At 45.3% G+C, this 15,397-nt stretch overlaps 1 protein-coding gene across 1 annotated transcript in view; it reads left to right on the top strand.

Moving 5' to 3' along the window:
* ITFG1 (integrin alpha FG-GAP repeat containing 1) overlaps nt 1-15,397 on the top strand; it is a gene marked incomplete at its 5' end in the record, with an annotated part of 371,997 nt that overhangs the window by 121,033 nt on the left and 235,567 nt on the right. Inside the window, one exon of the mRNA XM_082269956.1 lies at nt 2,946-3,030. Within this exon, the coding sequence (XP_082126082.1) occupies nt 2,946-3,030 (85 nt within the window). The remainder of the gene's footprint in view (nt 1-2,945; nt 3,031-15,397) is intronic.

Below are 15,397 nucleotides of genomic sequence, written 5' to 3'. Positions count from 1 at the left end.
CCCATTCATATGCACATGGGCACAGACAAACAAAGAGCGATTTCTTCAGAATAATAAAAGGTATAAATCTGCAACAAAGTTTGTTAAAATCCTGCAATGTACAGAGATGACCCAGAGGGGAATGTTTTTTTCTCAACAAAAGTGGAGGTACGCTTTAAAGCTTATTTTTTATCTTCCTTGGTTCTTCCTTTCATCTCTCATCAACAGACTGATACAATTTTTTAATAAAACATTTTCATTTTCATGAAATACCTTTTGTACTGTATATCCAGTGATGACATCACTGAGCCTCTGGGCTTCTTTATGCAGTGCAATCAGATCATGGGTGGTAGGAGGGCAGCAGGGTGCAGTACACAGCTTCCTGAAAACATCCCAGCACCCGGCCTTAGTACTTCTCTCAAGAGCCCTCAGTCCTGATGCAAGCAGTGGGCTGGTTTCTGGGAGGAGTGTGGCAAATATTAAATTCTTTGATTGGGGGATGTCAGTCTGAAGGGGTTGGCATTCTTAGGCAGCTTGTATTTGCATACAGACCTCCCTATGTAATGCCCACATGTGATGCTGAGCCTCCATTACTAAAATAACTGAAATCCAATGAATGAAAGGGGTGAGCCAAGCACAGTCTGACTGGGAGAAAGGGCTAGAAAATGATGGACGTCCTCCAGCCAGGAAATGAGGCGGTCTCTATCTGACTTGCTGCAGCTTCTAATTTACAGGCAAAAAATTTGGGGGAGCATACCCATGTATTTCCAAAGCTGCTGCAGCTATGAACCAAAAGACATGTATATTAAAAAAGAATAGCGCGCAAATGCAAAAGAAATTACTACCAAATCTGAAGAGAGTGCATAAATAAAAATGGGGGTTTGGTCCCACCATATGGCCATATCGTGCTCAAGCCTACTACTGTGTCAAAGTACCCCATTATCAGTGGGTCCTACACTATCCATGAAAAAGAGATGAATCCAGCCTTTCTAACCCTTGGAGATAATACTCCTTGCTGGGAAAAATGTGCAAATGCACTACAGGGGACTCCTCCTATATCCACTTGATGGTGGACACTGATTGAGTACAGGTGTATGTGGGAGGTGGGGAGGGCTGCTCAACCTCGATAGTCTGGTCAGACCGAATACATAATAAACAGGCAAAAAAATTTGGGGGAGCATACCCATGTATTTACACCGTAAGAAAGTCACAGTGTGCAGTGAAATCAGAGTAAGCAGTTTTTAATACAGGAGAGGAGCTAGTACAACTGTGCAAGACTGAAGAGAGGGCTGAAGTTCAGCTTTAAAATGACACTGCATGGGGAAGGAACCGGGACTGCCATTGCTGGCCTCCAGAAGATGTCATTTGTCTGGATTTATAGTACTTTTGACTCAGATTCAGAACAAGCATGCTGGCAGTGAATCACCAGCTCAGCTTACCCTGCTACCACCTCCCAGCAGTGACTCAGCAGCTCATCTCCCCCCTCCCAGTAATGAATCAGCAGATCAGCTACCCCTACTCCCTTCTTCTAGCAATAACTCAGCAGATCAGCTCCCTCCTCCTGGTAATGAATCAGCAGACCCTGCTCCCCTCTTCCAGCAATAACTCAGCAGCTTAGCTCCCCCCTCCCAGTAATGAATCAACAGATCAGCTCACCCTGCTCCCTTCTTCTAGCAATGACTCAGCAGCTCAGCCCCCCCCCCTCCTAGTAATGAATCAGCAGATCAGCTCACCCTGCTCCCCTCTTGCAACAATAACTCAGCAGCTTAGTTCCCCCCTCCCAGTAATGAATCAACAGATCAGCTCACCCTGCTCCCTTCTTCTAGCAATGACTCGGCAGCTCAGTTCCCCCTCCCAGTAATGAATCAGCAGATCAGCTCCCCCTGCTCCCCCTTTCCAGCAATAACTCAGCAGCTTAGCTCCCTCCTCCCAGTAATGAATCAGCAGATCAGCTAATCTTACTACACCCCTCCCAGCAGTAACTCAGTAGTACAGCTCACCTTGCTCCCTTCTTCTATCAGTGACCCACTAGCTCAGCCCCCTCCCAGTAATGAATCAGCAGATCAGCTTACCCTGCTCCCCTCTTCCAGCAATAACTCAGCAGCTTAGCACCCCCTCCCAGTAATGAATCAGCAGATCAGCTCACCCTGCTCCCCTCTTCCAGCAATAACTCAGAAGCTCAGCTCCCCCTCCCCATAATGAACCTGCGGATCAACTCGCTCTACTACACCCCTCCCAGCAGTATCTCAATAGTGAAGCTCACCTTGCTCCCTTGTTTCAGCAGTGACCCAGCAACTCAGCTCCCCCCTCTCAGTAATGAATCAGCAGATCAGCTCACCCTGCTCCCCTCTTCCAGCAATAGCTCAGCTCCCCCATCACAGTAATGAATCAGCAGATCAGCTCACCCTGCTCCCCTCTTCCTGCAATAACTCAGCAGCTCAGCTCCCCCTCTAGGTAATGAATCAGCAGATCAGCTCACCCTGCTCCCCTCTTCCAGCAATAACTCAGCAGCTCAGCTCCCCACTCCCAGTAAAAAATCAGCAGATCAGCTCTCCTGACTACCCCCTTCCAACAGTGACTTGAAGCAGCTAAAATAAAATAACCCCTGTGAGATAAAGGCTAACAATGCAAGAGTAGAGATTGAGGTTATTAGAATCGGTGACTGGTTGTCTTCAATAACAGGATAATAGTATTACAGCAATGTTTATGATGTAGTTCCAAATATAATATGTGATGAAACAGGCAATTTGAGCGTGGCTCAGTTTGTTGGTCTCTTTGATAAAACAATGTTCCCTTCCAAAAGGATAAAAGCATTTTGTAGACAGTTGACCGCAGAATGTTGTATTGGTTCCTGGACACGGCTCGTTTTTCACTCGTTCACTAAAACTGATAGAACATTTCATGTTATAGGCTTGTTTACCCTCAGAATTCTCCTTCCTAATGAATCCTTTATTTCCTTATTATAGGGAGGCAATTTCTCCGGGGTCACGTCCCTCGTTACAAAGCCTAAAGATGTCAAGATCGTCGGACAGTCCGTCTTTGCTGACTTTGGTATGTTAAGAGTTCATTCCTTGCATTTTCGTACACTAAATTCAGACTATTTTAGTCTAATAAAAGATGACTAAAACAATTCAGATAACTAAAATACGACTAAAATGGCATTTCAAATTTAACACTGCACCTACCACATAAGAATAAGCAGGGGGCATCTACTAAGCTGCTGAAAAAGAAATTAAGAAAAAGGCTTTTTAATTATTATTGTTTTAATATTTAATGTTCTTAATATACAGGTCCCTCTCAAAAAATTAGCATATTGTGATAAAGTTCATTATTTTCTGTAATGTACTGATAAACATTAGACTTTCATATATTTTAGATTCATTACACACAACTGAAGTAGTGCAAGCCTTTTATTGTTTTAATATTGATGATTTTGGCATACAGCTCATGAAAAACCAAAATTCCCATCTCAAAAAATTAGCATATCATGAAAAGGTTCTCTAAACGAGCTATTAACCTAATCATCTGAATCAACTAATTAACTCTAAACACCTGCAAAAGATTCCTGAGGCTTTTAAAAACTCCCAGCCTGGTTCATTACTCAAAACTGCAATCATGGGTAAGACTGCCGACCTGACTGCTGTCCAGAAGGCCATCATTGACACCCTCAAGCATGAGGGTAAGACACAGAAAGAAATTTCTGAATGAATAGGCTGTTCCCAGAGTGCTGTATCAAGGCACCTCAGTGGTAAGTCTGTGGGAAGGAAAAAGTGCGGCAGAAAACGCTGCACAACGAGAAGAGGTGACCGGACCCTGAGGAAGATTGTGGAGAAGGACCGATTCCAGACCTTGGGGGACCTGAGGAAGCAGTGGACTGAGTCTGGAGTAGAAACATCTAGAGCCACCGTGTACAGGCGTGTGCAGGAAATGGGCTACAGGTGCCGCATTCCCCAGGTCAAGCCACTTTTGAACCAGAAACAGCGGCAGAAGCGCCTGACCTGGGCTACAGAGAAGCAGCACTGGACTGTTGCTCAGTGGTCCAAAGTACTTTTTTTGGATGAAAGCAAATTTTGCATGTCATTCGGAAATCAAGGTGCCAGAGTCTGGAGGAAGACTGGGGAGAGGGAAATTCCAAAATGCCTGAAGTCCATTGTCAAGTACCCACAGTCAGTGATGGTCTGGGGTGCCATGTCAGCTGCTGGTGTTGGTCCACTGTGTTTTATCAAGGGCAGGGTCAATGCAGCTAGCTATCAGGAGATTTTGGAGCACTTCATGCTTCCATCTGCTGAAAAGCTTTATGGAGATGAAGATTCCATTTTTCAGCACGACCTGGCACCTGCTCACAGTGCCAAAACCACTGGTAAATGGTTTACTGACCATGGTATTACTGTGCTCAATTGGCCTGCCAACTCTCCTGACCTGAACCCCATAGAGAATCTGTGGGATGTTGTGAAGAGAAAGTTGAGAGATGCAAGACCCAACACTCTGGATGAGCTGAAGGCCGCTATCGAAGCATCCTGGGCCTCCATAACACCTCAGCAGTGCCACAGGCTGATTGCCTCCATGCCACGCCGCATTGAAGCAGTCATTTCTGCAAAAGGATTCCCGACCAATTATTGAGTGCATAACTGAACATAATTATTTGAAGGTTGACTTTTTTTGTATTAAAAACACTTTTTTTTTTATTGGTCGGATGAAATATGCAAATCTTTTGAGATAGGGATTTTGGTTTTTCATGAGCTGTATGCCAAAATCATCAATATTAAAACAATAAAAGGCTTGCACTACTTCAGTTGTGTGTAATGAATCTAAAACATATGAAAGTCTAATGTTTATCAGTACATTACAGAAAATAATGAACTTTATCACAATATGCTAATTTTTTGAGAGGGACCTGTATTTAGGTAATATGTGCAATGGCATGAAGGCCAATAGAGGTTACAGTTTTCTCTATCGTCCTTTGACAGACGCAGCTCTCAATGCTTCTTCACTATTGGGTTATGCACCATCTACAGGAGTAAACTAGGCAATAATAACATGTTATTCGATTTTTACTCCAGGAGTATATAATGAGTTTGGAAATTCTAGAGCAGTGGTAAACCCATTTGATTTTAGTGGACTAAAATGTACTGGAGATTTTTGTAGACTACAATGTACTGGAGTGTGTGAATGGAAAGATCTGGACATCCGCACTCTAATGCAAACACTTTTATTCGATTTATAAACTGTCCATACAGCAACAGAAGGTACAATAATCAGCAGCAGCTGACGCATTTCACACATGCACTGGAGATTTTAGTCAACTAAAATGCGACTAAAACTGAAACAATTCCGATGACTAGAATACGACTTAAACTAAAATGGCATTTTAATCAAAAGACTAAAACTAAATCGAAATTTGACATCAAAATGAACACTGCTTTGTTCACATGGGCGTACTACAGTGCACAGTCTGTTCAGGTGCATGACCCCGAACGCACATTGGAGTCCTATGCGACTCCAGGTGAACTGACAGATAGCTTCTGCTTTGGATCAATGTTGAGGGTGTTCACGCAGCTCACCTGCCCTTACACGTGAAAAAAAAAAATCTGAAATTTGCCACACTCCTTGAACCCTTATTTTTAATACATCACACATACACGGAGGGGCCAGATGTTAACATTTAATGTTAAAGCGGAACTTTACCCAAAAGGGGAAATTCCGCTTGTTTGCATCCCCTCTCCCCCCCACCCCCATCCACTGTCACATTTGGCATTCTGAGCTGAAGTTTGCCCCCCCTCCCCCCGCAGCTTTCTGGGACACAAAACCGCTCCCAGAAGATTGCCGGACCATTGAAAAAGTGCAGCGTGGCTCGTGCATGCACAGTAGGAAAGCCGGAAGGACAGGATGGTAGAAATCTCCATAGTGTAATATGTTAGACTTTATTAAAAAGCTCCTGAGGACACCCAGTTGGAGGGACGAAACGCGTCAAGCAAGGACAATTAGTGACGAGTGTTTTATAGCTGATCCACATGCTGAGGCAGCCATTTGATGTTTACACCTGTTTTTATTGACTGGAAAAGAGGGTGGCGCACATATGAGGTATAGATGTGAATACACCCCCAAAATGTATGCACAGTCAGCAGGGGGTAATTTAAAAGTTAATTTATTCACAATAACAGATAAAGGATAATAAAATGAAAAGTAGCCACCTGGTCCTGGATGTCAGTGAGGACGTTAATGGGGTCCCGGATAAAACAGTCAGAGCTGGTAACTACTATTGTAACTTCCTCTTCTGGGGAGTGTGGACCCCTTGGATAGATGGAGGAATCCCTGGTGTAAACGAGGAGTGAAACTGAATAGACTGTTGGTGTGTGTCGACCATAACACACCCACGCCGCAGACCGCACAGCTTCCGGGGATGACGTCAGTCGGTCACTGGGCAACCAGGCCCAGAGCAGGAACCAGCGTGGAACTCAAGCTTCCTTGTTGCCGTGACTACATGTTTTGTGCGCCTGGACTTGACAAAGCGCAGGCGCGCTATCGCAACCACCCAGAGCGTAGCAAAAGGCCCTCATGCACTCATAGGCTAAGCTGGGGTGACTACTGGATATTATATTTATTATATTATCTAGCCCAGGGTTTCTCAACCAGGGTTCCATGGAAATCGATGTTTCTCTATCGTTCATTGATGGACGCAGTCTTCTGATCCATATCAGTAGGGTTATACTGCCCCCTACAGAAGTAGGACTCTAGGCAGAAAAAAAGTTCTGGATTTTTGACTAACCGTAAAATCCTTTTCTCTTAAGTTCATTGACAGACCCAGTACCCGCCCCTCTATTTTGAGTTGGGTTGGTGTTACTTTCTGACACTGCTTTGGTACAAAACTGACATCCTATGCAGGAAGAGAGAGGGTGTACCCTCCGGGACTGCCCATAAGCGTAGCCAGAACTTTTTTCCTGCCTAGTGTCCTACTCCTGTAGGGGGCAGTATAACCCTAATGATATGGATCAGAAGACTGCGTCCGTCAATGAACTTAAGAGAAAAGGATTTTATGGTAAGTCAAAAATCCAGTTTTCCGCCAGAGGTTGCTAGGGGGTTTCCTGAGCAAGCATCAATTTCTGCCTCATAAAAAAATCCCACTGTCACCATTGATCTTTTTAGCTATCAGTAAGAGGGTAATTTTCTTCCAGTGACCACAAGTGTAAGGAGCATTCTTCCCCCTGACCATCACACTAATGTATCACGAGCTGTAGATATATAAAGATATTTTTAGGAGGAGTTCCCTGAGACCATAAAGTTATTTCAAGGGTTCCTCTGTGATGAAAAGGTTGAGAAAGGCTGATCTAGTCTTTTGCCCGGCTCAGCTATTGATAAAAAAAAAGGTCTAGAACACTTGAAGGAAAAAAACAAAAAAGGATTTCCCTGCAAAGGAAAAGGAAACTTAAGTTTCCCAGAAGAGAGCTTAATCGGAGTTCCGGCCTCAAAAACCACTTTGGGCCATCCGTTTGCTTACAATCACCTGAAAAAGAAATGTATAGTCCAGATTTTTTATTTTTGTTTACTTACCTTGTTATTTAAGAAAATATACTTACCTTTCTTGCACTTCCTCCCGTCTCTTCCTGCTTGCATTGACTCCTGGGAGCTGAACGTCATCGCTCCCAGGAATCAATGCACCGGCCCCGCTCGTCAGTTCCGGTGCAGGCGTGTCATTCCCTTCTAAACAGCTTCTGGGCATGCCCAGCTGTGCAGGGATGACGCGCCTGCACCGGAACTGACGAGCGGGGCCAGTGCAGGGCATTCTGGGACCGAAGAAGACGCGCTGGCTTCAGCTGCCCACACCTGAGATGGCAGCGCCGGACAAGACATTTTCAAGGTAAGTATTTCTTCTAAAAGGTAAGTGCAACCTGGGACAGTTCAGAGGCTATCCATTATAAAATGCACTAGCCCTGACTGTCCCTCAGGCGTATTTTTATCTAAAAAATGTTTTTCCGGACCTCTCGAGATGGGCAACTAAGCCCCCGCCGTGGTTCGGCAGGTTGCACTCTGTAAAGATGAATATATTACCGCGTTTGCTATACTTGTTCCGCACCTTGGCAATAGCTGTTAATATGGTAGACCTAAAAACCTTCCAGAATGCGCTTGTGAAATATATTTGGGGTGATAAGAGGCCCAGAGTGAATAGACGCACCCTATTTACACCCAAATTGAGGGGGGGTTTGGGGGTCCCTAACCTTCTTACTTACTACCATGCTGCCCAACTCACCCACTTGGTTAGATTTCAATCTAAAGAACCCCGTCCTATCTGGATGCAGCTTGAGGCCTACCATGTCCCTAATACACCGATTGAACACCTGATGTGGTTACAGCCTAAGGACCGCCAGGCAATTTTGTGTCCTACTTTGTCCCTGTCATTAGATATCTGGAACAGATTGACGAAACGTCACGGCTTCAGGTCCCCCCATGCCCCTATGGCGCCCCATTGGGTAATCCTCGGTTTCCTCCGGGCCTCTGTCCCCAAGCATTTGCATGGTGGACCAACAAAGCTCTTCTTCGCCTAGCTGACCTACTGGACAACAGAGGTGTTCTCTCTAAAACTGTACTACGGGACAAGTATTCTATGCCAGAGAGCGAGATTTTCAGCTATACCCAGATCCTTCACTATGCCTCTTCTCTGAAGAGCCTCTGTGATTTGACTACCTCTACCCCCATGGAGTATCTTTGTAACAACATAGACAAGCAGAAGGGTTATATTTCCACGATATATACTATGTTACTCGATGACGATACCAAATTGCCTTATATGACCCGGTGGGAAGCGGATCTGGGTGAGGAACTAGATAGGGCGGAGTGGAACAAGCTGGCACTCATGAACTGTAAGTCCCTGATAAATACCTCCCTAATAGAGGCAAATTATAAAGTATTTCTCAGATGGTATATGGTCCCGGTTCGGCTGGCAGCAGCAGTCCAGGGAGCATCTCCTTTATGTTTTAGGGGCTGCGGCCAGGCGGGCATGGTCCTCCATATTTGGTGGACCTGCCCTAAGGTCCGCCGGTTCTGGATACGAGTATACAATTTTATTTACTCGCTCACGAGTGTCTACTTGGTCAAATCCCCTATACAGGCGTTGTTAGGCAAGCCGATTGAGCAAACCCCTAAATTTATGAAGAGGTTGGTCACCTTTTATATTCACGGCGGCCAAAATCGCCATAGCTCGTTCATGGCGGTCCCCGGTGATATTGTTTGAGTTGCTTGGTAGCCAGCCTCCAAGATAAGCTACCCCTATTTGAAAAGACGTGGGATCCCTGGATCAGATATCTGGCGGGACCTAGATGATTTACAGCTGCTCCCTAACAGGCTCACAATTGGGAGGACAGTTGTGACAGCAGCACTCCCCCGTACCCGACCTGGACGCCAATTAATCCTTCCCCCTACCTTTCCTCTTCATTTTCTTTTCCACCTTTCTCTGTTTCCTTCTCTTTCCTAAGTTGTTTCTTTGTGATCCCTCTTTCCCTATGGGGTTCGGACACCTGACGGAGCTAACCCCCTGGGGACTTCTTTGGGGTTTTTCTTCTCCCGCACACCGCTTCCTGTGGCCCCGCTGTTCCCGATGGTGGGGCGGTGGGTGGGAGCCCGGGTGTTCGCCTCTACCCTGCCTTGGCGCAGTGTGTTCCCTTTATGGGGCGCTGGGTGGGGGGGGTGGCCCTGGGCCTGCCGTGGGCCGCCTCGGTGCGGGGCATGGTGGGTTGCGGGTGTGGGCACTGTTTTTATTGTGTGTTCCCCCGAGGGGCTGCGTCCCCGAATCCCTTACCCATGCTGTAATGATGCACTTTTTGACAGTCACTTACCTGTTGCTTTCTGTTATGTTATTGACTTGCACTTAAAACCTAATAAAAACCTATTGAAAACTAAAAAATGTTTTTCGAGCCCGGAACTCTTCTTTAGGTCCTTACTCCCGGACACTAGGCAATAAACTGAGCTGCCTCTTGCAGATGGGAATTCTGGCCACCATCAGGGGCTCCCATAGGCTGGGCTTTTCTTTTTTTTTCCTGCTTAGTGCCCTACTTCTGAAGGTAGCACCATAACCCAGGAGCCAGAGATCAAAAACTCTACTGTGTCCTTCAATGAACTAGGAATGAGTTAGGATTTTACGGGGAGAACAAATATCAGAGGTGTTAGATGACTTTACATCAGCATGCAAAGATCTGCGTGTGAATTTTTGTAAAGAGTGGAAAGGTCTGCTTTAACAGAAATAATGTTTTTTGATTGCTTTTTAGAGTTCTGCAAGAAAAAACAAACCTCGCTTTTGAAAGCGCCAACGCACAGGAGCGGGGAGGTTTGCGCGGGGCCCGAGGTGTTTTTTCAGTAGGGTGAAAGTGTCAGAGGATTTGCGGAGGTTTTCTCGCCTCGCCACTCTACGTTTCCTGCGATAAAAATGGGTTTTTCTTTCTTTATTGCTGCCCTCAAGTTGTTATGAAGCCGAATGACTTATAAGAAACTATTCCGGAGCGGGTGCCAGCTCTCTCTTGTTTTAATCTGAACCTTGACAAGTATGACAGGAACATAGCTGAGGTCACCCGCGCTGATAGATTGTGCGCGTTATTAAGTGCAGCCTCCGCTTTATTGCTGCACATGATGAAGTTCTTGTAAGCCGCTCCTTCTGTAACGTGGGAAGGGGAAAAAAAAATCAATGTTTGGCTAGCCAGCCCTCCTGATTTAATTTCACCGGGTCTGTTCTTCGCTTACTCCCCGGTGTATTTAGAAAGGTACAGATAGAAAAAAACCTGTCGCAAGCCTGGGAAATTCAAATTGGACTGATAACTGATAATGAAAAAATATATAGGCACAGATTACCTTCATATGCATTATATGCAGGGCTTTTTTTCAGCGGGAATACGGGGGAACGCAGTTCCGGCACCTCCAATGGGTGCTGGAGGGTCTACTGATGCTGGCTGCTAGGAGATCTATTGTTGCTGGAGTGGATCTATTTTTGCATGGAAATCTATTGTTGCTGGTGGAAGATCTTTCAATACTAAGGGTTAATTGTTGCTAGAAGGAATCTACTGTTTAGGGACGGGTCCACTGTTGTTGGCTGCTAGAGAGTCTGTTGATGCTAGCTGCTGGGAGGTCTTTTGCTGCTGCTGGGGGGTCTATTGCTGCTGGCTGTGGGGGATCTCTTTTATAGCTTTTCTTGTTATCATAACCTAATCCTTTACATTCCAATACAAAATTATACTTGACTCTATACTCTGTAAAAGGGGCTGTACTGGAAGCTGGGTAGGGGATGGAACCAAGGGTCAGTGCTCAGAGGTTGGAAGGGGTGGAACCAAGGGTTAGTGCTCGGAGGTTGGAAGGGGTGGAACCAAGGGTCAGTGCTCGGAGGTTGGAAGGGGTGGAACCAAGGGTTAGTGCTCGGAGGTTGGAAGGGGTGGAACCAAGGGTTAGTGCTCGGAGCTTGGAAGGGGTGGAACCAAGGGTTAGTGCTCAGAGGTTGGAAAGGGTGGAACCAAGGGTTAGTGCTCGGAGGTTGGAGGGGGTGGAACCAAGGGTCAGTGCTCAGAGGTTGGAAGGGGTGGAACCAAGGGTTAGTGCTCGGAGGTGGGTAGGGGGCGGAGACACAAAGTAACATTGAAGGGGGAGTTCCTGCACCTATTCTCTGAGAAAAAAAGCCCTGATTATATGTCACAACTATCAGTAGACGCAGGCATGTAGACAGTCGAGTTATATGTGAATCTTTACACCGATCAGTCATAACATTAACCACTGAGAGGTATAGTAAATAACATTGATTATCTCCTTACAATGACATGTGAGATTAGTTGGGATATATTAGGCAGAAAGTGAACATGTTGTGCCTGAAGTTGATGTGTTGAAAGCAGAAAAAAAATCGAATAACTTGTTATTTCTGATATTAAAGTGGTTGTAAAGTCAGAAGGTTTTTTTTATTTTAATGCATTCTATGCTTTAAAGAGGAAGTAAACCCTCCCCAAAAAAAGGGAAAAAAAAAAAAAAAAAAACCTTGTAAGGCAAAGGCATAATGAGCTAGTGTGCATCGCATTAAAAGTAAATATCTCCTAAACAGTGCAAGTTTAGGAGATATTTACAGTACCTATAGGTAAGCCTTATTATAGACTTACCTATAGAGGGGGTTTACAACCTCTTTAAGATGAAAAACCCTCTGTGTGCAGCAGCCCCCCTAATGCTTACCTGAGCCCCCTCTCTATCCAGCGATGTCTACAAGTACCTCAGCCGTCCAGGACTCTCTCTCCTGATTGGGATAGACACAGCAGCAGGGCCATTGGCTCAAGCTGCTGTCAATCAAACTCAGTTAGCCAATCATGAGAGTGAGGGCGGGGCCAAACTGCAGCTCCGTGTCTGAATGGACACACAGAGCTGCAGCTCGGCTCGGGTGCCCCCATGATAAGCTGCTTGCTGTGGGGGCACTCAACAGGAGGGAGGGGCCAGGAGCTCCTGCCAGGGACCCTGAGAGCAGGGGGATCCAGGCTGCCCTGTGCAAAATCTACTGCACAGAAAAGGTAGATATAATATGTTTATTTTAATAGAAAAGAAAAACAAGACTTTACAATCACTTTAAAGCATAACTAAAGGCAAAACAATTTTTTAGCTTTGAATAGATTGCAGAGGGATTAGAATGCTTGTCAGTTTTTATTGCAGTCTGTGTCCTTGTTAGGAGGATTCACCCTCTCTATTTATGTTTACCATTATCATTGTCATTGAAAGTAAAAGAAAATCCCAAATTTTGGGTTGTCCCCAGAAAATTAATAGAGGGGAAATCTTCCAATGGGGGCACTAGTTCTGATGACCTGGGGGTACCCAAGAGATTCCCTTAATTTGCAAGGATTTCCGCTGACTTCCTGTTTAGCTATAGGACAGGAAGTGAAGAGAAATCTCCCCAATGGGACACAGATGGTGAAAAAAAAAAAATCTGACGGGTTATAACCCTCTCTTGCTCTATCCAAAATAAAAATAAAAAGTTGTGCCTATAGTTCTACTTTAAGGATTTGAGGGCCAAATTGTAATGGTTGGACGACTGAGACAGAGCAACTCCAAAACTGCAGCTCTTGTGGGATGTTCCTGGTCTGCAGTGGTCAGGACCAAACCAAAGTTATCCAAGAAAGGAAAACCGGTGACAGAATTATGGGTGGCCAGGGCTCATTAATGGAGATGGGGGCGAAGGCTGACCTGTGTAGTCCGATCCGATAGAAGAGCTGCTAGAGCTCAAATTGAAAACAATTATGCTGGTTCTGTTAGAAAAGTGTCATAACACACAGTGCATCGCTGTTTGTTGTGTATGGGGCTCCGTAGCCGTAGAGCAGTCAGGGTGCCCATGCTGACCCATGTCCACAGCCAAAAGTTGCAAATTTGGGCTAATCAATAGAAACCCAGTTGCGATAATTTAAAGATCGAGACATGGAGGTGTAAGAAATTTTTAGTTCCAGATTTAAAAGAAAAGCTAAATGGTCAGACAGTCCTAACTCAAGGGGAGAGCAGTCAGAGACAAAAGAGCCCTTAGCAATTGTAAGGTCCAGGGTGTGTCCTTTGTTATGCGTGGGGGTGCAGATAAATTGAGTTAGGTCTAAACATTCTAGTAGAGCCAAGAAATCTTTAGTTAAATTGGAAGACTCTGAGGCAGTGTGTATATTAAAATCCCCAAGTATAACGATTCTTTTAAAAATAAGGCATAAAAATAAAGGCAAATCAGCAATGTCACCTAAGAAGACTCTACAAGACTTGGGTGGTCAATAAACAGTAGCAGTAGTAGTAACAGATGTGTGGGGAACGCAGACCTGGGGAGCAAGGCATTCAAAAGAAGAAAAAGAGGGAACATTTACAGGGGATAAAGTGTACAGCAAGCTGTAAACAACAATTATACCGCCACCTTTGCCCGAGAGACCTGGGAGGTCAAACAATCCGTACCCTGGAGGGGTGAATTAGTTGAAAAGGATGCCATCATTTTGTTTGTGCCAGGTTTTAGTTAAGCACAGAAAGTCTAGCTTATTACCTACAATAAAGTCCCAAATAAGTAGTGCCTTGCTGTAAGAGCAAGTGGTGAGTGTTCAGGAGCGCTCATCTGACCTTCCTTGGAGGATCTATGGGAATCAAAGTGAAGTCAGGGTACGTCGGTGAAAGTAGGCTTTTGAGGTCTGCTCCAGTGCGGGATGGTCATACAGCCTTATGCCAATAAGCAGGGATTGAGACAGCACAGGTACTTGAAAGGAGGAGACGGTGTCCAGTGCCACAATGCATCTATCTCTTTGGTCATAAAATCTCAATATTCCAACAGAGATCATATGCGCCTTTAGCCAAAAAATATTACTGTTTCAGTTACAGGAGTTGCACTGCAGTGTACCTGAGCAGCATGACTGAGAGATCCGGGTACAGTGGGGGGGGGGGGGTAAAATGTCCAGTTGTTCCCAGTGCAGTGCAAGGAAATAGGTCCAGTGATCCAAAGAAGGTTCAGAGGTGAGTCAGCAGCAAGCTGAGTCAGATTGAGAAATAGGGATCCAGTGCTGGGCAAGGAAAGAGGTCCAGTGATCCAAGGAAGGTTCAGAGGTGAGTCACCTGCAAGCTGAGGCAGATTATGAAACAGAGGTCCAGTGATCCAAGGAAAGTTTGGAGGTGAGTCAGCAGCAAGCTGAGGCAGATTATGAAACAGAGGTCCAGTGAAGGGCTAGGAAAGAAGTCCAGTGATCCAAGGAAGGTTCGGAGGTGAGCCAGCAGCAAGCTGGGGCAGATTGTGAAACAGAGGTCCAATGCAAGGCAAGGAAAGTGGTCCAGTGATCCGGGGAAGATTCGGAGGTCAGCAGCTAGCTGGGGCAGATTGTGAGACAGGGAGCATTCACTTATAGGGAAAAAATCACAGAGGACCAAGAGATCAGCTAAAATCAATCCAGGAAATAAAAAAATCTGATAAATCAACCTTAGTAGTCAGAAAATAGAGATAGTTGAAAAGAAATAATGTATTGTAAATTTGTAAAAAAAAATTTGGTGTGAGGATGTAATTGAAATTATAGCTGTGTCGGTGTATCTTTCCTATGATAGTCAAGCTTGATATTGCCTCTCTCCTCCTGAGTCTTTATTGGTCATTGAGTTGCCCGTCACATTGGACTACCAACTGGGGAGGGGGAGTTTGAGGCTGGAAGGAAAGTGAGGGTAACCCTCGTATGGTGCAGTATCAACTCAACCCTCGTTTCCAGGAATGAAAGAGCCAGACTTTGATCAAGACAGTTTGTCCCTGGAAAGGCGTTAGCAGGTGAATCTCGGTGACCCCGGGGTTGAGTTGATAATCCACCTTAGGAGGGTTACCTTGCCAGTTGGGTCGGATCTGGTCTTTAATGCTGCTTTAGCCTATGGCTATTGTAAGTAGGCACTCGTTACTGTTCCTATTTGTGACGGTACTCATCGTCACTGGGAGTGA

The sequence above is a fragment of the Pelophylax lessonae genome (assembly GCF_965119305.1).
Source record: "Pelophylax lessonae genome assembly, chromosome: 10".
In the NCBI taxonomy this organism is placed as follows: domain Eukaryota; kingdom Metazoa; phylum Chordata; class Amphibia; order Anura; family Ranidae; genus Pelophylax; species Pelophylax lessonae.
The sequence above is the reverse complement of the archived record's forward strand: the minus strand, read 5'-3'. Positions and strand labels throughout refer to the sequence as shown.